The 19,454-nt window shown below is 35.2% G+C and overlaps 2 protein-coding genes and 2 long non-coding RNA genes across 8 annotated transcripts; 3 read left to right on the top strand and 1 right to left on the bottom strand.

Annotated features, from left to right (window-relative positions):
- Window positions 1–7: 7 nt before the first annotated feature.
- LOC131180919 (uncharacterized) lies at window positions 8–503 on the bottom strand. The gene is made up of 2 exons (XR_009149591.1): window positions 367–503; window positions 8–267 (listed from the first exon to the last, which is right to left on the bottom strand). It is a non-coding gene; the product is annotated as an uncharacterized LOC131180919 (long non-coding RNA).
- LOC110634641 (uncharacterized protein C630.12-like) lies at window positions 223–6,316 on the top strand. 5 transcript variants are annotated; one of them, XM_058149161.1, is made up of 10 exons: window positions 223–854; window positions 1,744–1,803; window positions 1,883–2,061; window positions 2,297–2,432; window positions 3,111–3,576; window positions 3,659–3,759; window positions 4,037–4,205; window positions 4,475–4,549; window positions 4,619–4,776; window positions 5,328–6,316. In XM_058149161.1, the coding sequence occupies exons 6-10, from the start codon at window positions 3,713–3,715 to the stop codon at window positions 5,575–5,577; spliced, it is 699 nt and encodes a 232-aa protein (XP_058005144.1). In that variant the 5' UTR covers window positions 223–854; window positions 1,744–1,803; window positions 1,883–2,061; window positions 2,297–2,432; window positions 3,111–3,576; window positions 3,659–3,712; the 3' UTR covers window positions 5,578–6,316. The 5 variants fall into 5 exon arrangements, with proteins under 5 accessions (XP_058005144.1, XP_058005148.1, XP_058005147.1 ...); XM_058149165.1 differs by adding an exon at window positions 4,895–4,952 and having other exon boundaries at window positions 264–854; window positions 1,883–2,432; window positions 4,037–4,094; XM_058149164.1 differs by adding an exon at window positions 4,895–4,952 and having other exon boundaries at window positions 264–854; window positions 1,883–2,432.
- Window positions 6,317–11,179: 4,863 nt separating this feature from the next.
- LOC110634631 (ATPase 10, plasma membrane-type-like) lies at window positions 11,180–17,569 on the top strand. Its single transcript, XM_058148089.1, has 18 exons — window positions 11,180–11,508; window positions 11,878–11,960; window positions 12,053–12,172; window positions 12,332–12,430; window positions 12,532–12,669; window positions 12,998–13,132; window positions 13,255–13,433; window positions 13,717–13,924; window positions 14,046–14,165; window positions 14,648–14,719; window positions 14,952–15,056; window positions 15,245–15,389; window positions 15,597–15,756; window positions 15,966–16,206; window positions 16,307–16,339; window positions 16,478–16,559; window positions 16,801–16,937; window positions 17,020–17,569. The coding sequence occupies exons 2-18, from the start codon at window positions 11,895–11,897 to the stop codon at window positions 17,221–17,223; spliced, it is 2,244 nt and encodes a 747-aa protein (XP_058004072.1). The 5' UTR covers window positions 11,180–11,508; window positions 11,878–11,894; the 3' UTR covers window positions 17,224–17,569.
- Window positions 17,570–17,700: 131 nt separating this feature from the next.
- LOC131168888 (uncharacterized) lies at window positions 17,701–18,498 on the top strand. The gene is made up of 2 exons (XR_009149589.1): window positions 17,701–17,860; window positions 17,971–18,498. It is a non-coding gene; the product is annotated as an uncharacterized LOC131168888 (long non-coding RNA).
- Window positions 18,499–19,454: the final 956 nt, after the last annotated feature.

The following is a 19,454-nucleotide window of genomic DNA, read 5'->3' as shown; positions in this document are numbered from 1 at the left end:
GAAAGCATGCTTAACATTTTGTTCATTAGATTGACATAGAGTGTGGCAGATCCGAAAGACCACTTTTAATTATCGGCATTACAACGAACACATAGAATGCGTAGGAAACAAGTCACATTCTCCCAATTCACTGCTACCTTACATGAAAGTAAACAAAAGAAATAAAATGTAAATCTGTCCGTACTTATAAAGGAGGAAAAGAGGTCAAAATCTCTGTAGCCGGGAGAAAGTCAGAATCTTTGTTGCACTTGGACCTGCCTAGCGTATCTGGCGCAAATGCAACTTTTGACAATCAATAAGCAAGGAAGCTAAAAGAAAACATAGTTGTCAACCAGCAATACGTACAGAGAAGAGCTTGTCTAGTACCTTAACATAGGCTTCGAAACCATTCATAGCCTTCTTGTGAATTGTGATTGGAAAGATTATGCTTCTCGCATTGGCTTCTTGAAGTAGCTTTCCGATACAACACCTCCCCTTCGTGCACTTGTCCAGCTAAAAACGACCCTAAAGGAGGGACTTTTATTGGGTGCGCTCGACCACATGGTGTTACAATAAGCGCCTCTCTTGAAAACGAGGTCAAACTCAAGAGTCCAGACCAAAAGTTGAACTAAAACGAGAGAGTGGGATATTAGAGCAGGTACAAGGCAATTAGAAGGTAGCAAAATCAAGGCGGAATGAAACATTGTCGGCGTAGGAGGAATATGAAGCAGCATCACAAATTGACATTGGCTCTGTGCAGGATGTGGGCTGCCACTCTTCTTTACGGCGAGATGCTTGCCTTTTGGGTGCCCGCTCTCTGGTCTTCTTCCTGGCCTCGTCTTCATCATCCTCCTCTTTCATTTGCCAACTCCACGGTAATTCCATTGCATTCATCTATCAAATGAAAATTGAAAATTTTTCAATCACATAAGATACCTTAAATTGATTGAATTTCTTTCCTTGTTTCTTCTGCATTTTGATCTTTTCTAGATGCCTTTCTAACATTTGATTAATAGTTCTCAGAAGCCTTTATATAATTGGTAGCAAAGAAAGATTTCATTTTTGTTGCACCCTTTACCAGCATTATTATCAATCGTTCCCTTAGAACCATTTCTGATCTTGCGAGTTTATCGTTGGTCCTCCTTTGTAACCATGTAAACGCTATTCCCAATAGAAGTTCCCGTTATTGGAATAAATTTTATGTTTTTTTCCTTTTTGCTAATTGCTCTTAAACTGGCACTTGGTTGCGAGGGGGAGGTGTCTTAGCAGTGGCAGAAGCTATACCAAATGATTTAAGCTGCTCTTGCCTCAATCTGGTATCAACATGGTCTTGAGTTTGTCTGATTAGCTTTAATCATTTTCCTACATTGGGCTGCAAGTTACAATTTCAACTTTTTATTTAGTTACTTGTACCTTGGAAAGGAAGAAATAAATTACAACCTAACAGAAACTACACCCAATGCATCTGACTCAAGGTGACTATACAACTCTGCCAGAGGAGAATTCTAGCAGAAACTACGTCCATGTAGCTAAACTTCCGCACACTTATTTCCTTCTCTTAAAATCTGAAGAATTTGACAACTCACTCCTATTATTGGCAATGATAGTTATATAGTTAGATGAGAATCAGCATCTGGGGTTCAACTACATATGTAATGAATACATCATCTTTTAAGCACACATTTGTATTAATTTGTGTAAGCATATGCATAAAGAGGTAGATATGTAGCTAAAAGAATCCTAAGTTTCTAATGCAATTTTCAGATAAATGGAGTAGGATCTCGAAGTGATTATGTGAAAGTTGCTGTCCTAGCGGATCCACAGGTTTTTTTTTTTCTCTGGTGCAACAATTTTTTTTTTTAATTGTCTTTTGTTACTAATGTAGGTTTTCTATCCTTGACAGCTTATGGACAGAACCTCCCTCCTTCTACGTCCAAAATCATTTGCTTTGGAGACTGCACAATTTTATACTGATTTATAAATGTGCAGGGCATTCTTTTCATCTATCCTGCCTTTCAAACCTGATGTGATTTTGTTTTTGGGTGATTACTTTGATGGAGGCCCTTATTTATCAGATCAAGAGTGAGGCCTGCAAATTTCTAATTCCCACTTGAAACTTCAATTGGCTGCTTTGTAGTTATAGGGCCACAAAAGCGTAATGTGACCTGCTGTTAGCTTTGTTTTCTATATTTTTCTATTCCAAATTTTTTTTTTTTCTGGACATATTATTGTCCCTCTCTTTAGACTATTTTTCTTCTCAGCATGTCACTTGTTAGTTTCTGCTGCCGAATGCCCTTGACATTCTTTCAATGATAAGTTGGCAGGAGTCCTTACACTGCTTTAGGCATATCTTTGGTATGAATGTGGAAGGAAGATATACAGATATGCAGGTTTACTTCATTCCTGGCAACCATGATATTGGCTATGCAAGCATCAATTCTCATCATCCAGAGGTAGTTTGGCATGCCATTTGTAATAATGCATCATCTTATAGAACTACACACTGGTTATAAGAATTCTTTTTTTTTTCTTGTCTTACCTTGTGTAGTTAAGTCAAGTGTGCTTTTGTTATAAAATTTTATGGACAAACATTGCCACTAAGTAAGAAAAAAATTAAAAATGAAATATATCCCCTGATAATCCAAAATATAAGAGCTGAGTTGAAAAAATGCCCTGAAGGTCAATTTGGCAGAAATGGATTTGGCAAAAGAGCAAACATTAAATTGTCATTGAGGCAGAAATGTAAAAATTAATTAGTTTGAGCTCGACAAGGTTCTATCTGAGTAAATGACTAATAGTAATAAGGTATATACTATAGTAATAAAAAGAACATAAGTGCATTTTGTATAAGATCTATTTACATATTCATAATGGCAATTTAATAGGAGGTCCATCTTGGTACTGGTTAATGCAATTTGTGGCCATCAATATTTAGAGGTAAAGTGCGTCACAATTGGTTCCACGTTTATGGCTAAAAGATTTGTTCAGTTGAGTGCATTTTCTTGTCTGTTTTCTTTATCATATGTTTGACAATTATTGGCTCATTTCCTCATAACTGTAATTACATCTCATTTTCCCATCATTACTAGTAATTGTTTAATAAGCCATCATTGTACTTTACATTTTTCCAGGTTGTCAGACGCTATTTAGAAGGATTTGGGATTAGAAATTTTTGGTTTACAGCTGGCAAAGTGGAGTTCATTGCTGTCGATGCTCAAACTCTCGATGGTAAAGCAGTTATCCAATCTTCACTGACCATATATTTGCATTTCTGTTGTATAATGTAAGTATAGCAGTTAAATGTAATCCCAAATATCTGTTAATTTATTTTCATGATCTGCAATATGAATTTATAAAATTGCCTAAATTTCTTATATGTCCTTAGCTCCTGGCAAGCAGCAACTTTAGTTGCTCTTTTCCCTTTACAAACCATATAACTATTATCCACTTCTGTGGTTTGCCTCATCTGCTGTCAAGTTAAAAATTTTACAACTTCAAATATTTTGAAGGAGCATATCTTTATTTTGTCATCACCACGCCACCCACAAGAAAATTTGGCTTCTGTGACTTGGGAGTTTGTAAAAAATGTTTCTACAGGTATGTGATATTCGGTTCTTATTTAGTTACCAATGAGTTTGTGTTCACAACTTACAGAATTTTCCCTTTTTCATTTCTCTAGACATTCAATTAGTTCCAAGGGTTTTATTGACCGATATTCCATTGTATCGGAGGCATGATACTCTTTGTGGCCCTCACCGTAGTTCTCCAATCATCAATCAGGTATGCTTTTGTCAGGTTTTTCAAAGTGAAAACAACTACGTGGAATTCTCTCTTTGTTCATAATTGCTGTTAATTCATTTTTTCCGGTGCTTTGAGATTCTCCTTAGTGGAGATTGTGAATCTGAATACACTCCAAATTTTTTTTTATGCTTAGTGGATTTCACATTCTGATATTAGTCTAGAAATAAAGTAACCTTCTTGAACTTTCTCATATGAAATTGTAGAATTTGATCAGCAGCTATTGTTTTATGGTTTGATAGTTGGTTCAATGCTGCAGGTACCAGAATTATGTTACTGAGGAATCCTCGTACAAATTGCTGGAGTTAGTGAAGTCTGTAAATCACTTTCATGTCCTTGATTCATCCTATGGATACAATGTTTGCTTTAATAGGGGTGCAGTGTTTTCTTTGCATCCGTGTGCATGGCAGCCAAATGCTTATCAGTTTGTGAGTTTGAATGTGGTGTAAGTTACAAGAATATATGTTGTCATGGTCTTGTGTCCAAGCAGGCTCAAAGAAGTGTAATGCTTCTGACATTTAACTAGATTACTAATGAAGTATTTTTGAACCGTTGATGGGAAAAACTAAGAGAGAGAGATGATTTCTTGTATGTGTTTCTTCTAAAACCACATACAAATATGTACACAGTGTATGCATATAAACATGTTCTTGGAGAAGATACTTTAACTGGCAATAATATATATGGTTTCTTGCAGGCATTAATTGTATCAGGACATGATCATGACCAGTGTACAGTGGTACATGACTCAAAATTTGGGCCCGTAACAGAGGTATTCATTTGATATTTTGGCATTTTAATGTTTTATGGGGATATGGCTTTAATTGATAATAATATGCAGCCCACTTTAGGGACCATAAGCTGGCAGCGGGGAAACTTGTATCCATCTTTCATGCTATTATCTGTTAGTAACTCAGCAAATGCCAATGTTTCCACTCCAGAAGATCCATTAATTTCTCAACCATGCTTTCTTCCACAGCAAACGCACATTTACATATGGTAACCATCACTCTGGATGAGTAGTAATAGCAGTAGTAGTTACCTTGGGAATTTTTGGGGGAGGGGTGTGTGGATAATGCTATTTAGTCATTATTAATGTTATATCATTGATGCCCAGGTATCTTTCCCTCGTTGTTCTGACCCTACTTACTCTCCTCTTTTGGCCAACTAGTGGGGTAAGTTGTGGGCATCACTTGGGTGGTTTAATGGAATGTATCAGACTTTACAGCAGCATGTTTAGAGGGGTGAAAGAGAAAAATGAAGATGAGAATTGTGAATATGAAATGATGTGGGATGCAAAAGGAACCATGCATCTTGTGAAGAAAGCAATAGATACTCCTATTCCACTCCCAAGTGATAAGCTTCAGTTGAAAGTTGTTTCGTCTCTGCATTGTCATTAGCATTAATCAATATTATACATAATACAAACTTAAAATTTGCATCTCCTTGTTATTTGTTAGCTTTTATACTTTGGAAATACTTATGTTACTCTTTTCTATATGATTTATCTTTTGCCCCCTTATTTTATATGTTTTTTAATATGATGGCAGGGGTAATGCTGTGATACGGCCAACAGCAAGAAAAAACATTTCTCAGGAGATGGAGGTTTCTATGAACTTCGACATCAATGTAGAGGTTGGAAATGATCCAAACATAAAATTACCACATAGAACAAGCAAATCAAAGACAAGTATCATTATCCAAAGACTAATGAGGACCTTCAGAAAGGTGACAGTCATTGCTGCGGTAAATGTACCTATATACATGATGTTGCTCTTCAAAGACTGGATCGACCAGTGACCTTAGAATACCACATCGTGAAACATAAAATTACCACATAGAACAAGCAAATCAAAGACAAGGATCATTATCCAAAGACTAATGAGGACCTTCAGAAAGGTGACAGTCATTGCTGCGGTAAATGTACCTATATACATAATGTTGCTCTTCAAAGACTGGATCGACCAGTGACCTTAGAATACCACATCGTGAAAAGATTATGCTTAAGGTGACTTCTTACTCCTTTTATTGTACGTGAACGGATGCCATTGCCAAAGTTATCTCCCATTTGAAGTTCCAAGTAGCCAGTGCAGCAGTCTGGAAATTCATTATGCTTTTAATGCATTTTAGCAGCTGCAAAATGTGACAGTGAAATCAGCATAGTTTCTTAGTTTTTCTCTTCTTGGCAGATTATAGAATGCATTTGGTGGATGTTCTCTTCACTCACATTGGTGTGGAGCTCACTTTCCGTAAATTTATGGGAGGACTCACATTTATTTGAGTGCAAGGAGCACTAAAATTGAGTGCTCTAGGTGCACTCAATAATTTCCCTTGCTGCTTTTTTTGTAGAGAATTTGGCAGTTGGAACTTGCAGTTGTTGTAATGGTGAAATCAGTGAAACTCTTAACTTTCTTATTATTTTGTTTTATTCAGAAAAGTGGCAGTATTAATTTTCATCAAAAGGCCCTTACTGGCAAAAGATGTACTCAAATACCTCTAATGGCAAAGATATTATAGATCATTGGGCCCAAATTTTACAGTCTTGTCCCAATCCTAAGTCAAACTAGTTTGAAGTCTTTGAACAAGGGAAGCATCCCTTCGCTATATTGATGTTTAAGACTTTCAATGAATTTACCTTTGCTTTAAAAAAAAAAATGCTTTGTAATACAGAGAATAGAGATATGCCTAAAATCTGAACATATAAATTGAGGACGATGGACACCTAGTTGTCTCCACCATCATACTTGATCATTTTCAAAGCCTTTGCATGCATGTTCACCAAATTTCTCGGTTGCCTTGCCCCATCTTTTATCATCAAACAGGATATTGTCCTCAACTGCCCAAAAGGCCCAACATAATGTGTCATTTATGGTATGGCCGCTCAATAATCATAAAATTCTCTTCATTCAATTATTTGCCATTTTTTTATATGAGGTAAATTAATGGACTCCTAAATTTATTTTGCAGAAAATATTTTACATACTTTTGAGATGCTAAAAAAATTATCATCAAAAAATATTTTCTTGACAAAAAAAAATTATTACTTTTAAGATTTTAAAAATATTTATACATACATGATATAAATACATATTATTTATTTAATATTGTAATTAAATAATAAAAATTATTTTTTTAAAAAAATTTTATAAAAAATATTTTTCATACATAAATTATTTTTCTCGAAATAAATGGAACCTTAGGCATCATAATCAACATTTTAATTTGACTTAAATTACAATGGGATTCAATGAAGAAATTTATAGCTAGAGATATAAAAGAGAAATAATTATAATATATAATCCATTAATTAATCCATTGTTACAAGCAATTACAATAACATGCAAGTTCTTTCCCCTCTTTTGGGGAGTTCATAAAAAATAGTAACTAAACAAATGAAAAAGCCAGCACTGCATGCACCTGCCAATTGTGTACATGAGAAACTTAGATACAAAGTTGCAATGAACCCTTCATCAACAGGCAAACAATACCTTAAAGATAGACATATAATTAACAGCATGATGAGGAAGATGATTATCCCTCCATGTTTATTTCAACACAGCTAACTAGCTGCATTTTTATTAAACTATATAAACTTGACGCCCGGCTGGTGAAAAAGCAACATCTCCTGTGCTCCCAAAAACCCAATTAATGGATTCCTCTCAATTGGGTAAAAAAAAGGTGGATCTGCATTCAGGAGAAAATAATGTATAGATAGCAAACCCGGACCAGTATATGATGGATTTGCGAGGCTTTATTGTGAAGAACATAGAACAAGAATTAGGAAGTAGGGAAAGATAGAGTATATATATATATATATATATATATATATATATATGTGCGAGAATTCTCTTGCACTGGGACAATATACTTCTATATAGCACAAGCTAGAGATGCCTAGTCATCGCCATGGATGTACCAGCAGAGAAGCATGGTGGCGCAACGGCGTAAGATATAGATACGGGCACGTTGCTCCTTGATCAAGGAAGCGCACTTGGTTGTGAAGCCATGGCCCTTTCTTCTTGAAGAGGACCTGGTTCCACACTTGTTGCATGGTTGGAGCTTAAGCTCATCAGCCATGGTAAATCTATAAATGAGTAATAATCTAGGGTTCACTAGAAAAAAAGCTCAGCGAAGAGCTTGAGAGGCGTTGTAGGGGAAAGAGGGAGTATATATACAAAGGCAAGCTCAAAAACCAAGGAGGGTTAACTCGGTTTTGAAGGAAGGAAGGGGGCTGGGGGGTGAACATGGTCAGCTTCGAAATCTGAGGGATTTGCATGGAAAGTTTAACATTGGAGAGGTTTAATTTACTGATACCAAGGTTAAAGAGGACAAGATTTTGTTTATTATATAAAAATTCATGAAGGCGTATGTGGATTTGTATTAGTTGTTGGAAGAGATAAGGAAGGATATTGAATAATATTATAGAATTAACGATAGATTAGAGAAGTGGCAAAGGTGGGCATAAAAAGTGGAGAGGTGTTGAATGAAGACAAGGCATAGGATTTGGGTTATGGGAACAAGCTACCGGCAAGCTGGCCTCAGTTTTGAGGTAGGAAGCTGGTTTGGTTGGATTCTCTCTTCCATGAATCAGTGCACTCAACTCCCCCCACCCCCCATCTCAATCTCTGCTGAAGCCTGCATGCACATATATAATAATATGTACTCAATTTCTTTCTTTTTGCTTAAAGATTATTTCAATAAAATTTGTATGAAATTTTAAAGATTTATTCTATAAAAATCTCAATTTAATATAAATATTGACTTTTTTTTTTAAAAAATCACCTTCTAGTGGTCTTTTCATTTGGCATAGCAGCAATTTTATGAGAAATTTTTAAATTTAAAACTTATAATTATCTAATAATTAATTTTAAATTAAAAAAAAAACTTGTATTTAATTATCCATACTTCAAGCCTGGTGAACCTTCATGTTAGGGGTTTGCTAGAGATGTATCTTTACATTTAATAGTTTAATTAATTAAAGCTTATAAAAATGATTTTGAATAGAATAGCAAGATTATACAGAATATATTGATCCTTTTGTTGTATTACATAGTAGTGGACGGATGACTTGAATTGCTTTACTGCCAAATTATAAAGTAAAATTTGCTCTTTGAAGCAAAGAAGAGGCTTGAAAGAACACAAATTATAAAGGGAATCCATGGAGTCAATAATCACATGCATATATATAATTATATTTTTCATATTTAATTATATATCAAGCACTTAAGCTAATGATGGCTTCCACATACAAAGAAGAATAACCCAAATTCCAAAATAAAGAAGGGAAATTAGAGATCAATTTAGATTGGAATCTGCATTTCTTAATCAAGTTAAGGTGGTCAATGAGGACAACTCTTATCTCCATAGATATGGTTGTTCAGCTCCTCAAGATACATACAATCAAAATAATTTAAGCTTTTATTTGATTGTGATTGAAAGATTAATTAAAAAATAATTAACATATTTAAGGAATTATTGTTTTTAACAACAGCTAAAACACATATATATATTAGCTCCGATACTCGAAATATCACAGTACTGAAAATACCATTAATTAAGTTAAAGCCAACAAATCTTTAGTGGCTAGAATAGTGAAGAAGGGTACGTGATAACATACCTACCTACCCTCATAAGTTGCTGGGTTGGTAAGCAAGTGAAAAACGATCTATGTCCAATGCATTCCCATTAACGTACAAGAAATGAAAGCTTTGGTAGTAGCTAGGATAATTAGTGTATGATTTTAAGAAGGATTTTGGCAGGAATCTTCGTCGATATTACAGGCTTTTTGAGATTATAAGCTAAAGCTACGACCTATGGATGTGTTAAACTATATTCATATAACATCCCTAATGATCATTAATTATCAGTTGTCACTTATGCAGTACGTATATGTACAGCCTAATTAATGTTCCTACAAATCTTAATACTCTAATCCCAACATAATTTTTTATACATGACTAAAATAACATATGGAAATGAATACATTGTATAATAGTGTAAGCAAATTGAAATTTAAGATAATATATCAAAAAATTATATATATATGAAAAAATATTATTTAGAATCTCAATTTTAATGAAATTAATTATTTAATTTTTTTTATTTTAAAAAATATATTAATTAGTCTCTATATTTTAATTTATTTCATTTACTGTTTAATCATTCTGATCATTTGATGTTAATTTAAATTCAATCCCTATTTTATAAGTTTTATTTATAGTTATCATGATGGAAATACTTCTCCAGAGACTTTTGCAATAAGTAAAATCTGAATGTATGGGCATTAGGCCCCAGCCTTGTTTGATGTTTGCCGAAATACTACTACAAGGCATTATAAAGACGACTTCTCAAAATGACCCATAAGGTATCCGATTGGCCCATTGTTACCTAAGCAAGTCCACGATTAATTTTTTTTTCTTCTTCTTTATATATATATAATCACTGAGGAAGTTTGAAAATTGAACGGGTCTTGTTCTTAGGATGTGCTCAACCCAACAATATATCACCAAACTAATTGGCTTTCAAGAGGTACAAAATTAGAATAAACCCTCCTAATAAATGGGTTTCTATCACACGTGTTGCTATTCATTGTTAAAACTGGGATTTGTAGCATATTTTTGGAGGGAAATGGGAAGGAACCGTTACGTTAGAAGGGTCAGTTTTAAAAGGTAGTTATAAGCAAACGGTCTTTGGATCTTTCTTTCCGTTGGGTTCTGCTTTGAGATTTTACTAGTCTCAATTTTTAGACAAAAAAACACGTTTACTCTCTTAGATTTTGAAGAAATGGCAAAACCCAGATTGAGACAGGTAAGATTAGGATCATCAGCCGCACATCCTCAACTGCTAACCAACAGTCAGCTACCAAATCTTGATCTATTCGTGGTGTGCTGCTCCCTTTTAAGCATTCCAAAACTTCACCCAGCTTCATTTTCCTCACTTCACGTGGTGATTCTCACACTATTAACAACAACTAGCTAGTGTTCTCTTTTCTGGGTCCTCTCACTCTCCTCAGCCTCTAAAAAGTAAGTCCAGAAGTTGATGAATGTATTCATTTTATACTTATCCATTGTCAGGTTCTTGACTTTCAATTAGTACTTTATCTTCTTTCCTTTTTTCCCCTCCCTTTTCTTATAACGTGATGGCCTGTTAATATGCTCTTGATTGGAGTCGCATAGTATGACTTGTTTTTAGTGGTATGCTTGATTAGTGTTTTAAGTTATTAGAGTGAGTGGGCCTAGCTAATTGACACAGCAGGAGCATAATCTTGCAGATGACATCTAAATACTTCCATGACATTTAATTTAAGATGATGCTATCAAAGAACTTTCGTTGATTTTATGCTCCATTGAAGATTTGAACTCAAAGAATCTTACCATTTCTTCAGTAGTGGCAGATTAGTACTTGCAGAAAACAACAGAATTTTGATTTGTCAAGCTAAAATGGGTAGGTAGGGGGTGGTTGAATAGAACTGATTACATGCTTCCTTTACTATCTACTTTAATGTAGTACAACTAATAAAAGAATTGTTATAATGTGGCTTGAATTTTGGGTTTACATCACATTGCGACTCAAATGGAATATTTTGTAGGTATGTGGTGGTAGCGAAGGGCTGCCTATTCTTGCTGTATTGTGAGAGTTGGGTAAACCTACAATGTTGGGTTTTGGAGAGTTTACAAAGTGGATTTTTTCTCTCAATCTTGCAAGTGGACGTAGAATTTATAATCGAACAACGTAAATCTTATGTCTGTTTTTCTTCTTCTCTCTCTATACTTTGATTGTGTTTGTGACTCATATTTGTAACAAGAATGTGCTTTGCCTTTCTCACAAACTTAGGCTCCAAAATTGTGGAGATTTGCTAAGGTCTTAAAAAGCATTAAGAGACAGTATCTTTCTGGCAAACATGGTATTCTACAGTTTCATCAGTGTTGTGCATGACTGTCCATATCACTTAATTGGTTGACAATTCATGTAGATTGATTTTATTGTATTTGAAACTATGCTCATAATTTCCATGGCTATAATATATCACCATTTGTGTTGCTTTACAATACTGAAACTCATTATGATTATGAGAAACATTTGAATTTGACATTGCTCCAGGTTCTGAGGCTTGAATCATGGCTGAGGATCTGGATAAACCATTGCCGGATCCTGAGAACTTCAATGGAGAGGGAATTGATTTGGTAAGTTGAGCAAGAAACAGGTAAACATTTAACGACATTTTTGGGATATTCATTTTATGATACTAGAAAACTCTGGAGATTTCATTTTGTAGGAACGCTTGCCATTGGAAGAAGTTTTCGAACAATTGAAAGCTTCAAGGGGAGGACTTTCAACTGAAGATGCTGAAGTCCGATTGCAGATTTTTGGCCCAAACAAACTTGAAGAGAAGCCAGTAAGTATACTACAGTTCTAGAATATCTTATACTGTGAGATTAATGTTAGTTTTTTGAAGCAAGCGGAAGAATCATTTTGAAAACAATGAAAGAAGAGTTGGATTTGAGAGGGAGAAATTTATCAGTATATTGATGGGTATCCATTATAATTTATGCAGGAGAACAAGTTTCTGAAGTTCCTCAGTTTTATGTGGAATCCCTTATCATGGGTTATGGAAGCTGCAGCAATAATGGCAATTGTCCTTGCTAATGGTGGAGTGAGTGACTTAGTTTTGCTTCTTATTAATTTCTTGCTTTTTTCTTTGTGATAATTTTTACTTTCCTCTTTATAATTCTTTTGTTTGAAATAAAATTTCAGGGGGAAGGTCCTGATTGGCAGGATTTTGCAGGGATTATTTGCCTACTGTTAATAAATTCAACAATTAGTTTTATAGAAGAAAATAATGCTGGGAATGCTGCAGCTGCACTTATGGCACGTTTGGCTCCCAAAACAAAGGTGTGTACCTTTGATTGATGCCCTCGATCATTACAAGTAATCACATGTATCTCTGGCTAAATTGGTTGAGCATTTTCCTGAATAACCATTGAACTGAGAATTCTAACTAATAGCTAGGAAGATGAATAAAAAAATAAATGTTCTTAGTAAAGCAGAATCTTATCATAGATGCCACAGAGATTCAAAAAGCAAAGCTCATCTTATTAAGCAATGCTAGTCATTTTTCTGATGATGACTCCAAATTCCGAAGTTAATGGAATATAATGCCTATTTTGCTAGGTTTTTTCAGTGGAGGAATGGTATTTTGACTCACCATCTCTTTGTGCAGGTTCTCAGAGATGGACAGTGGCAAGAGCAAGATGCAGCAATTTTAGTACCAGGAGATATAGTTAGCATTAAGCTTGGGGATATCATCCCAGCAGATGCTCGACTGCTCGAAGGAGATCCACTAAAAATTGACCAGGCAAGTACTTCTCTCAACTTATGTTAGTACTCTTGGAGTCTTCTACATTGTCCTGTTTTTTCCCCTGTATTTTGTGTTAGTCTCATAGAATCCTGTAGTCAAGTATACCATTTTCTGTGCAGTCAGCTCTTACTGGAGAATCTCTCCCTGTCACCAAGAGGACGGGTGATGAAGTATTTTCTGGTTCAACATGCAAGCATGGTGAAATTGAAGCTGTGGTTATAGCAACTGGAGTTAACACCTTCTTTGGAAAAGCAGCACATCTAGTGGATTCCACTGAAGTTGTTGGGCATTTCCAGAAGGTAATCATACAGAATTATCAAAATTTAGCCTGAAAAACTCTCCTTAGAATCAGACATTTCTTATTAGACTGCCCATAAAATGACAAATACTTTCTTTTTGTGTGCTTGTTATGCCTTTAGTCCAAAGAAGGTAAAATGGGAAGTCAGAATATAAATTAAAGCAATTCTGGAAGCCAGTCTTAAATAAATGCAGTTTCCATAAATTCTGAGTGCTTTTCTACCCTCACAAGACCTAAAACCACACTACATTAAGATGTGACTTGGTTAAAATGTTCTGTGACGGGTCCTTACCTCCATTGGGAATTTCTGTATTTGCTCTATAGCTGTGGGAATGATTCTTGAAATCATTGTCATGTTTCCAATACAAAAACGATCATACAGAGATGGAATCAACAACCTCCTTGTTCTCTTGATTGGAGGAATACCTATAGCTATGCCAACAGGGTTGTCTGTTACACTTGCAATTGGTTCTCATCGGCTATCTCAACAGGTGCAGATCTTAATTTGCTATATTTATACAAATAACAAGATATGTGTCACAATGAATACTTTATCATACTTGTATTCCAATGCTGGCATTCTTTATAAACTTTTTATTTTTATTTTTTAAGGGTGCCATTACAAAGAGGATGACAGCAATTGAAGAAATGGCAGGAATGGATGTTCTCTGCAGTGACAAAACTGGAACTCTCACCTTGAATCGCCTCACAGTTGATCGCAACCTTATCGAGGTACAAAATCTGATTTCATGGAAACTATGGTTATCTTGCATCAAGGGAAAATAGCACGTATTTAAGCGGGTTTACATAGATGTAATTTGATAATTAAGTCATAGAGGCAAATGAAGCAAATTTATTTTGGCTAATGATTTCTTACTTTCATAGTTATCACACAATGTCCTGCACCGCTTTTATCATTTGCAATGATACCATAAACAAGAATACCCTGTTTCTGAGCAGAGCTTTTAGTCAGCCACAAGCAATTTTTTTCATAGGAAATGGTATCTCCTTAGCCGAACTGAAAAATCTTTATTAAGTTTTTCACTCCCAAATTTTGAACATGGAAGTTAGTTCAAAATTAACAATCAGAAATTACATATATAATGTTTGTTTTTAACTTTCTGATAAAAAGCTTCTGTACTCTGAATTGATTCTGCTCCTTCCATTGCTTCATTTATAGATAGGTCTAATGGTTGAGCACATATCTGGAACAGGTTTTTAGCAAAGATATGGACAGAGAAACAATTGTGTTGCTTGCAGCCAGAGCATCCAGACTGGAGAGCTCCTGAGAAGGTACACTTCAACTTCAGAATCTCACATTGCCCAGTTTATGATTCTAAGAAAGCTAGACCGCAGGCTTTATAGTATCATTTTCTCAAGCAGATAAATTTGATTTAGTATTGATAAATAATCCCCAAAGGGTATATGTTTGTGGAGTAAGAAATCTAATTTAGTTTTCTGTGTTTCATGAGTGTACGAGTATTTGATTTTTCCTCGTGTTATTTTATGTAACATCAGATCCTAAATCTGTGCCAAGAGAAGGATCAGATTGCTGGAAAAGTTCATACCATCATTGGCAAATTTGCTGAAAGAGGCTTGCGATCCCTTGGAGTAGCATTTCAGGTATACATCTGGAACCTGTCTTTTCCTTATTCATTGGTTGGGCTTGTGTGAGCAGAAAACAGAAAATTTATAAAATGAATATGACCGTGATTTAAGCTCTCATTAAGAATGAAAAGTTAAGAAAATTGTCTCCCTGGTGTCAAAGTTTTCTTTCTGATTGCTTCATTTCATACAACACATCTATGCAGGAAGTACCTGAAAAGACTAAGGACAGTCCAGGAGGTCCTTGGAAATTTTGTGGGTTGTTGGCCTTGTTTGATCCTCCTAGACATGATAGTGCTGAGACCATCCGTAGAGCACTTAACCTTGGAGTTGATGTTAAGATGATTACAGGTACCTGCAGATTTCTGGTGATATTCAAATAGGTGTTATATATTTAATAATGATTTCATAGGACAGAGTCATCTTATGAATTTAGCAGAACTTCAGTATGGTTCTTTATTAGCTCTAGAGTCATCAATGTTTTTCTTGAAGCCCCTATGAATGCCTTTGGCAGAACTGCGGAAGGATAAAACCAAAATTGTTAATTTGCCAATGTAGGTGATCAGCTGGCAATTGCGAAGGAGACAGGAAGAAGACTTGGCATGGGAACAAACATGTACCCCTCTTCATCGCTTTTGGGTCGCGACAAGGATGAAAATGAGGCTCTTCCAGTGGATGAGCTCCTTGAGAAGGCAGATGGCTTTGTTGGTGTATTCCCAGGTATTTGAATTGCATTTGATATTGACTAGATTATAACATATCCCCAACGGTTACTTTTCTTTTTGGTTGCAATAGAATGTGAAAATATAGCATGCTTTTTCTCAAAAATTAATTTATGGCAGGGAAATTTTATGTAGATAGATAATATATTTATGCCTGCATCTCTTCATCTCATGACCCTACATATTATGACTGCAATGCAACTTTCAGACACAAATATGAGATTGTGAAAATCCTACAAGAAAAGAAGCATGTTGTTGGGATGACTGGAGATGGTGTAAATGATACTCCTGCCTTAAAGAAAGCAGATATTGGTATAGCAGTGGCAGATTCTACTGATGCTGCAAGAAGTGCTGCAGATTTGGTGTTAACAGAGCCGGGTTTAAGTGTGATTGTCAGTGGTGTCTTAACTAGCAGAGCTATATTCAAAAGAATGAAGAACTACACAGTCAATTTCTCTCTATATATAAATATAGCTACTGGATTCATTTAATGAAAAGACAAAAAAGAGAAGAAAAGAAACTGATAACACTGTATGCAATTTGCAGATATATGCCGTCTCCATAACCATTCGTATGGTGGTAAGCTGGGGTTCATTGTGCTTATACAAGTAACTGCTATATTAAATTTCATGAACAGAACAGAAGCTAGCATTAAGATTTTTGACATTTGTTTTGTTTCAACTTAGGATTGATGTTTGAAATTTAATTTCTTTGCAGCTTGGTTTTGTGCTTCTAGCCCTGATATGGGAATATGACTTCCCACCTTTCATGGTTCTGATCATAGCAATACTCAATGATGGTAATGTTTCCAAACGTGTCAGCCCTTACCATTCTTTTCTAGTTGACATGGATCAAATTTCAAAACCAAGTAGCAGATAATTGAATTACATCCATGTTAGTTGTATCTATGATTCTTGTCAACGAATTCAAGGAAGGTTTTTTATTGAACTGTAATAAAAGAAAACTTTTTGGAAAGATATGCACTGAACTAAAGATTATTCCTGTGTTGTAATTGGGGACTATCATGACTATTTCCCTAGATCGGGTTAAGCCATTTCCAAGGCCTGACAGTTGGAAGCTCCCTGAGATATTTGCAACTGGTATTGTCATTGGGACATACCTTGCCTTGGTCACAGTCATGTTTTACTGGGTTGTGATTGACACTAATTGCTTTGAGGTATCAATCTTAGACTTCCTCTTTCCTTTTTTTTTTTTTTTTTTAAGGACATTGCAAACTTGCAATCATCTATATGGTGCAGAGAACCTTCCATGTAAGATCTCTGTCTAGCAATACAGAAGAAGTTTCCTCTGCTGTATATCTGCAAGTCAGCATCATCGGCCAGGCTCTCATATTTGTTACGCGTAGTCAAAGTTGGTCGTTTATGGAGAGGCCTGGGGTTCTCTTGATGTGTGCATTTGTGGTGGCTCAACTGATAAGTTTTAGTCAATCAATGCTCCAATAAAGGATTCCATTCTATAGTGTTCTACAAAATCTTTTCTTCTGGAATTGCATGTTGAAGCCAAATCTTTAATCTGATATTGGCATTTCTCCACTTGAATCATAATCCTAAAGTGTATTTTCAAATCAAACTACACTGAATGATTTTTATTTTTTTAATTGTCCTTTTGCAGGTGGCTACCTTAATTGCTGTATATGGACATATTAGCTTTGCTGCTATTAGCGGCATTGGATGGGGATGGGCTGGTGTTATTTGGTTATATAGTTTGATTTTCTACATTCCCCTGGATATTATCAAGTTCACGGTTCGTTACGCCTTGAGCGGAGAGGCATGGAATCTCTTATTTGACAGAAAGGTTAGTGCTGCCATTGGTGTTTTCAATAATTCATCTCTATTCTCTAGATTAAGAAGAAAGGACTGTGCCTTGGCATGAAATGATTCTTAATTCTTCCCTTTCTTTTTGTTTGATTCAACAGACTGATTTTACTTCGAAGAAAGATTGTGGAAAGGAAGATAGGGCAGCCAAGTGGATTATGTCCCAGAGGAGTCTACAAGGGTTGATGGCTATAGACCTGGAGTTTAATGGCAGGCGATCCTCTTTGATTGCTGAACAAGCCAAGCGGCGCGCTGAAATAGCCAGGTACATTTTGAAACTCTGCTCACTGTTAGATTATTTCCAAAACCTCTTTTCAAGATCTTCTATGAATTTTGGTTTGAATGTACCTGCAAAGTAACCTTTCAACCATGCAGGCTTGGGGAGATTCACACCTTGAGAGGACATATGGAATCAGTAGCAAGGCTCAAGAATCTGGACTTGAATGTGATCCAATCATCTTATACAGTTTGAAGCCATGAAATGAACATTGTATCTTCCAATTTTCTAGTGAAAGAAAACTTGGCAGCAGCTGCTCACATTATCAATTCCAAACATAATCTACAAAAAGAATTGAAATTTGCCATTCAAGAGTCAATTGGAATGGCTTTAGTGATCCATTCAGAAATGTCCCGAATTTTTTTTTTTTTGAGTTCCTAGAATGGATTAAAACTCAAGAGGGTATCTTCAGTAGACAGCTGTGCTATTTCATAGTATGCATTGCAATTTTTTTTTCTTTTTCTTTTTGGGATAGAGAGGGACTATTTTTCTTGAGCTTTTTAAATTCTCATTCTTGTTTCAGAGATTTGATTTAATGATTTTGTTAATTCCAATGTAATAAATGTACCTGACACAGTGGAAAGTTCATCTTTTTGATTGGATGAAATCATTGCAGGATTTTTTCTTACTCAGACCAAATCATACTTATAGCTCTTTCAAGAATCTTGAAGCCTCTTCTCACAATTGAATTGGATTGGAAGACTAGGCTAATTTGGGTTTGATTTAAAAGTTGCTTAAGTTTAAAATTAAAACCTAACCCTAATAATCAAGTCTAAACTTAGGGCCTCAGTTAAAATAAAAGGGATTAATCTTAAGATAAACTCAAATTATCTTATGGATGGAACCACAACTGCTCAAGCCATGAGCACCTCTACTTTCACCAGACCTTAAAGCGTAAAAACTCTGCATATGTTTGATAGAACATAATCAAATTTATAATATAATCACAATTAAGTTATAGGATTCATTATTCTATTTGAATGTCCATTGCAATCCTTGTCCCTTCCATCACTGTGATTATATTCATCGGAAACATTTTAACTACCAGAAAATTGGGTTTGGTGACGATTTAACTTCGATTGGCGACGTCAAAACCGTCGCCAAAAGTTTTATAGATGAAGCCACTGCTTCACCTGTGCACAGCTAAATGTGAACCGAGACCCACATGCCGACGATTTCGTCGCTAAAACTACCATATGCTGACACACGTCGATCTTGTCGGCAAATTGAAATCACCCGTTTTCATTTTTGTACAACGCACACCAGTTTATTTTCGACAGAACAATTTTATGTTGTTAAATATATGATTTAGCGACGCAAATTGCAATTGTCGTCAATTGCAGTTAGTAAATTGATTTCATATGGCGACAATATTTTCCGTGGCTAGCAAGTGAAAGTCCTGGCAACCCAATAACATGAAAAATGTCGATAGATATTTATTTTCAAAGCAAATAATGATTAATTAATGTATACATCGAAAGTACTAATTATTGAAATAATAGTGACATACTTGTTTGTAAATGTCGTTATTATTTATTAAAACTTACTATTAAAAAGATATTCATATAAGTCCAAAATATTA

The sequence above is a fragment of the Hevea brasiliensis genome, chromosome 6 (genome assembly GCF_030052815.1).
Source record: "Hevea brasiliensis isolate MT/VB/25A 57/8 chromosome 6, ASM3005281v1, whole genome shotgun sequence".
NCBI classification, from domain to species: Eukaryota; Viridiplantae; Streptophyta; class Magnoliopsida; order Malpighiales; family Euphorbiaceae; genus Hevea; species Hevea brasiliensis.
This window is presented reverse-complemented; position numbering and strand designations above follow the sequence as displayed.

What these genes read in the sequence shown, in the direction of transcription:
- LOC110634641 (XM_058149161.1), top strand. Translation starts at nt 3,713, where the DNA reads ATGATACTCTTTGTGGCCCTCACCGTAGTTCTCCAATCATCAATCAG. An exon ending in GTTCTCCAATCATCAATCAG is followed by an intron (nt 3,760 to 4,036) that starts GTATGCTTTTGT and finishes TCAATGCTGCAG; the next exon opens with GTACCAGAATTATGTTACTG. An exon ending in AGCCAAATGCTTATCAGTTT is followed by an intron (nt 4,206 to 4,474) that starts GTGAGTTTGAAT and finishes GGTTTCTTGCAG; the next exon opens with GCATTAATTGTATCAGGACA.
- LOC110634631 (XM_058148089.1), top strand. Translation starts at nt 11,895, where the DNA reads ATGGCTGAGGATCTGGATAAACCATTGCCGGATCCTGAGAACTTCAAT. An exon ending in TTGATCGCAACCTTATCGAG is followed by an intron (nt 14,166 to 14,647) that starts GTACAAAATCTG and finishes TATCTGGAACAG; the next exon opens with GTTTTTAGCAAAGATATGGA. An exon ending in CCCTTGGAGTAGCATTTCAG is followed by an intron (nt 15,057 to 15,244) that starts GTATACATCTGG and finishes ACATCTATGCAG; the next exon opens with GAAGTACCTGAAAAGACTAA.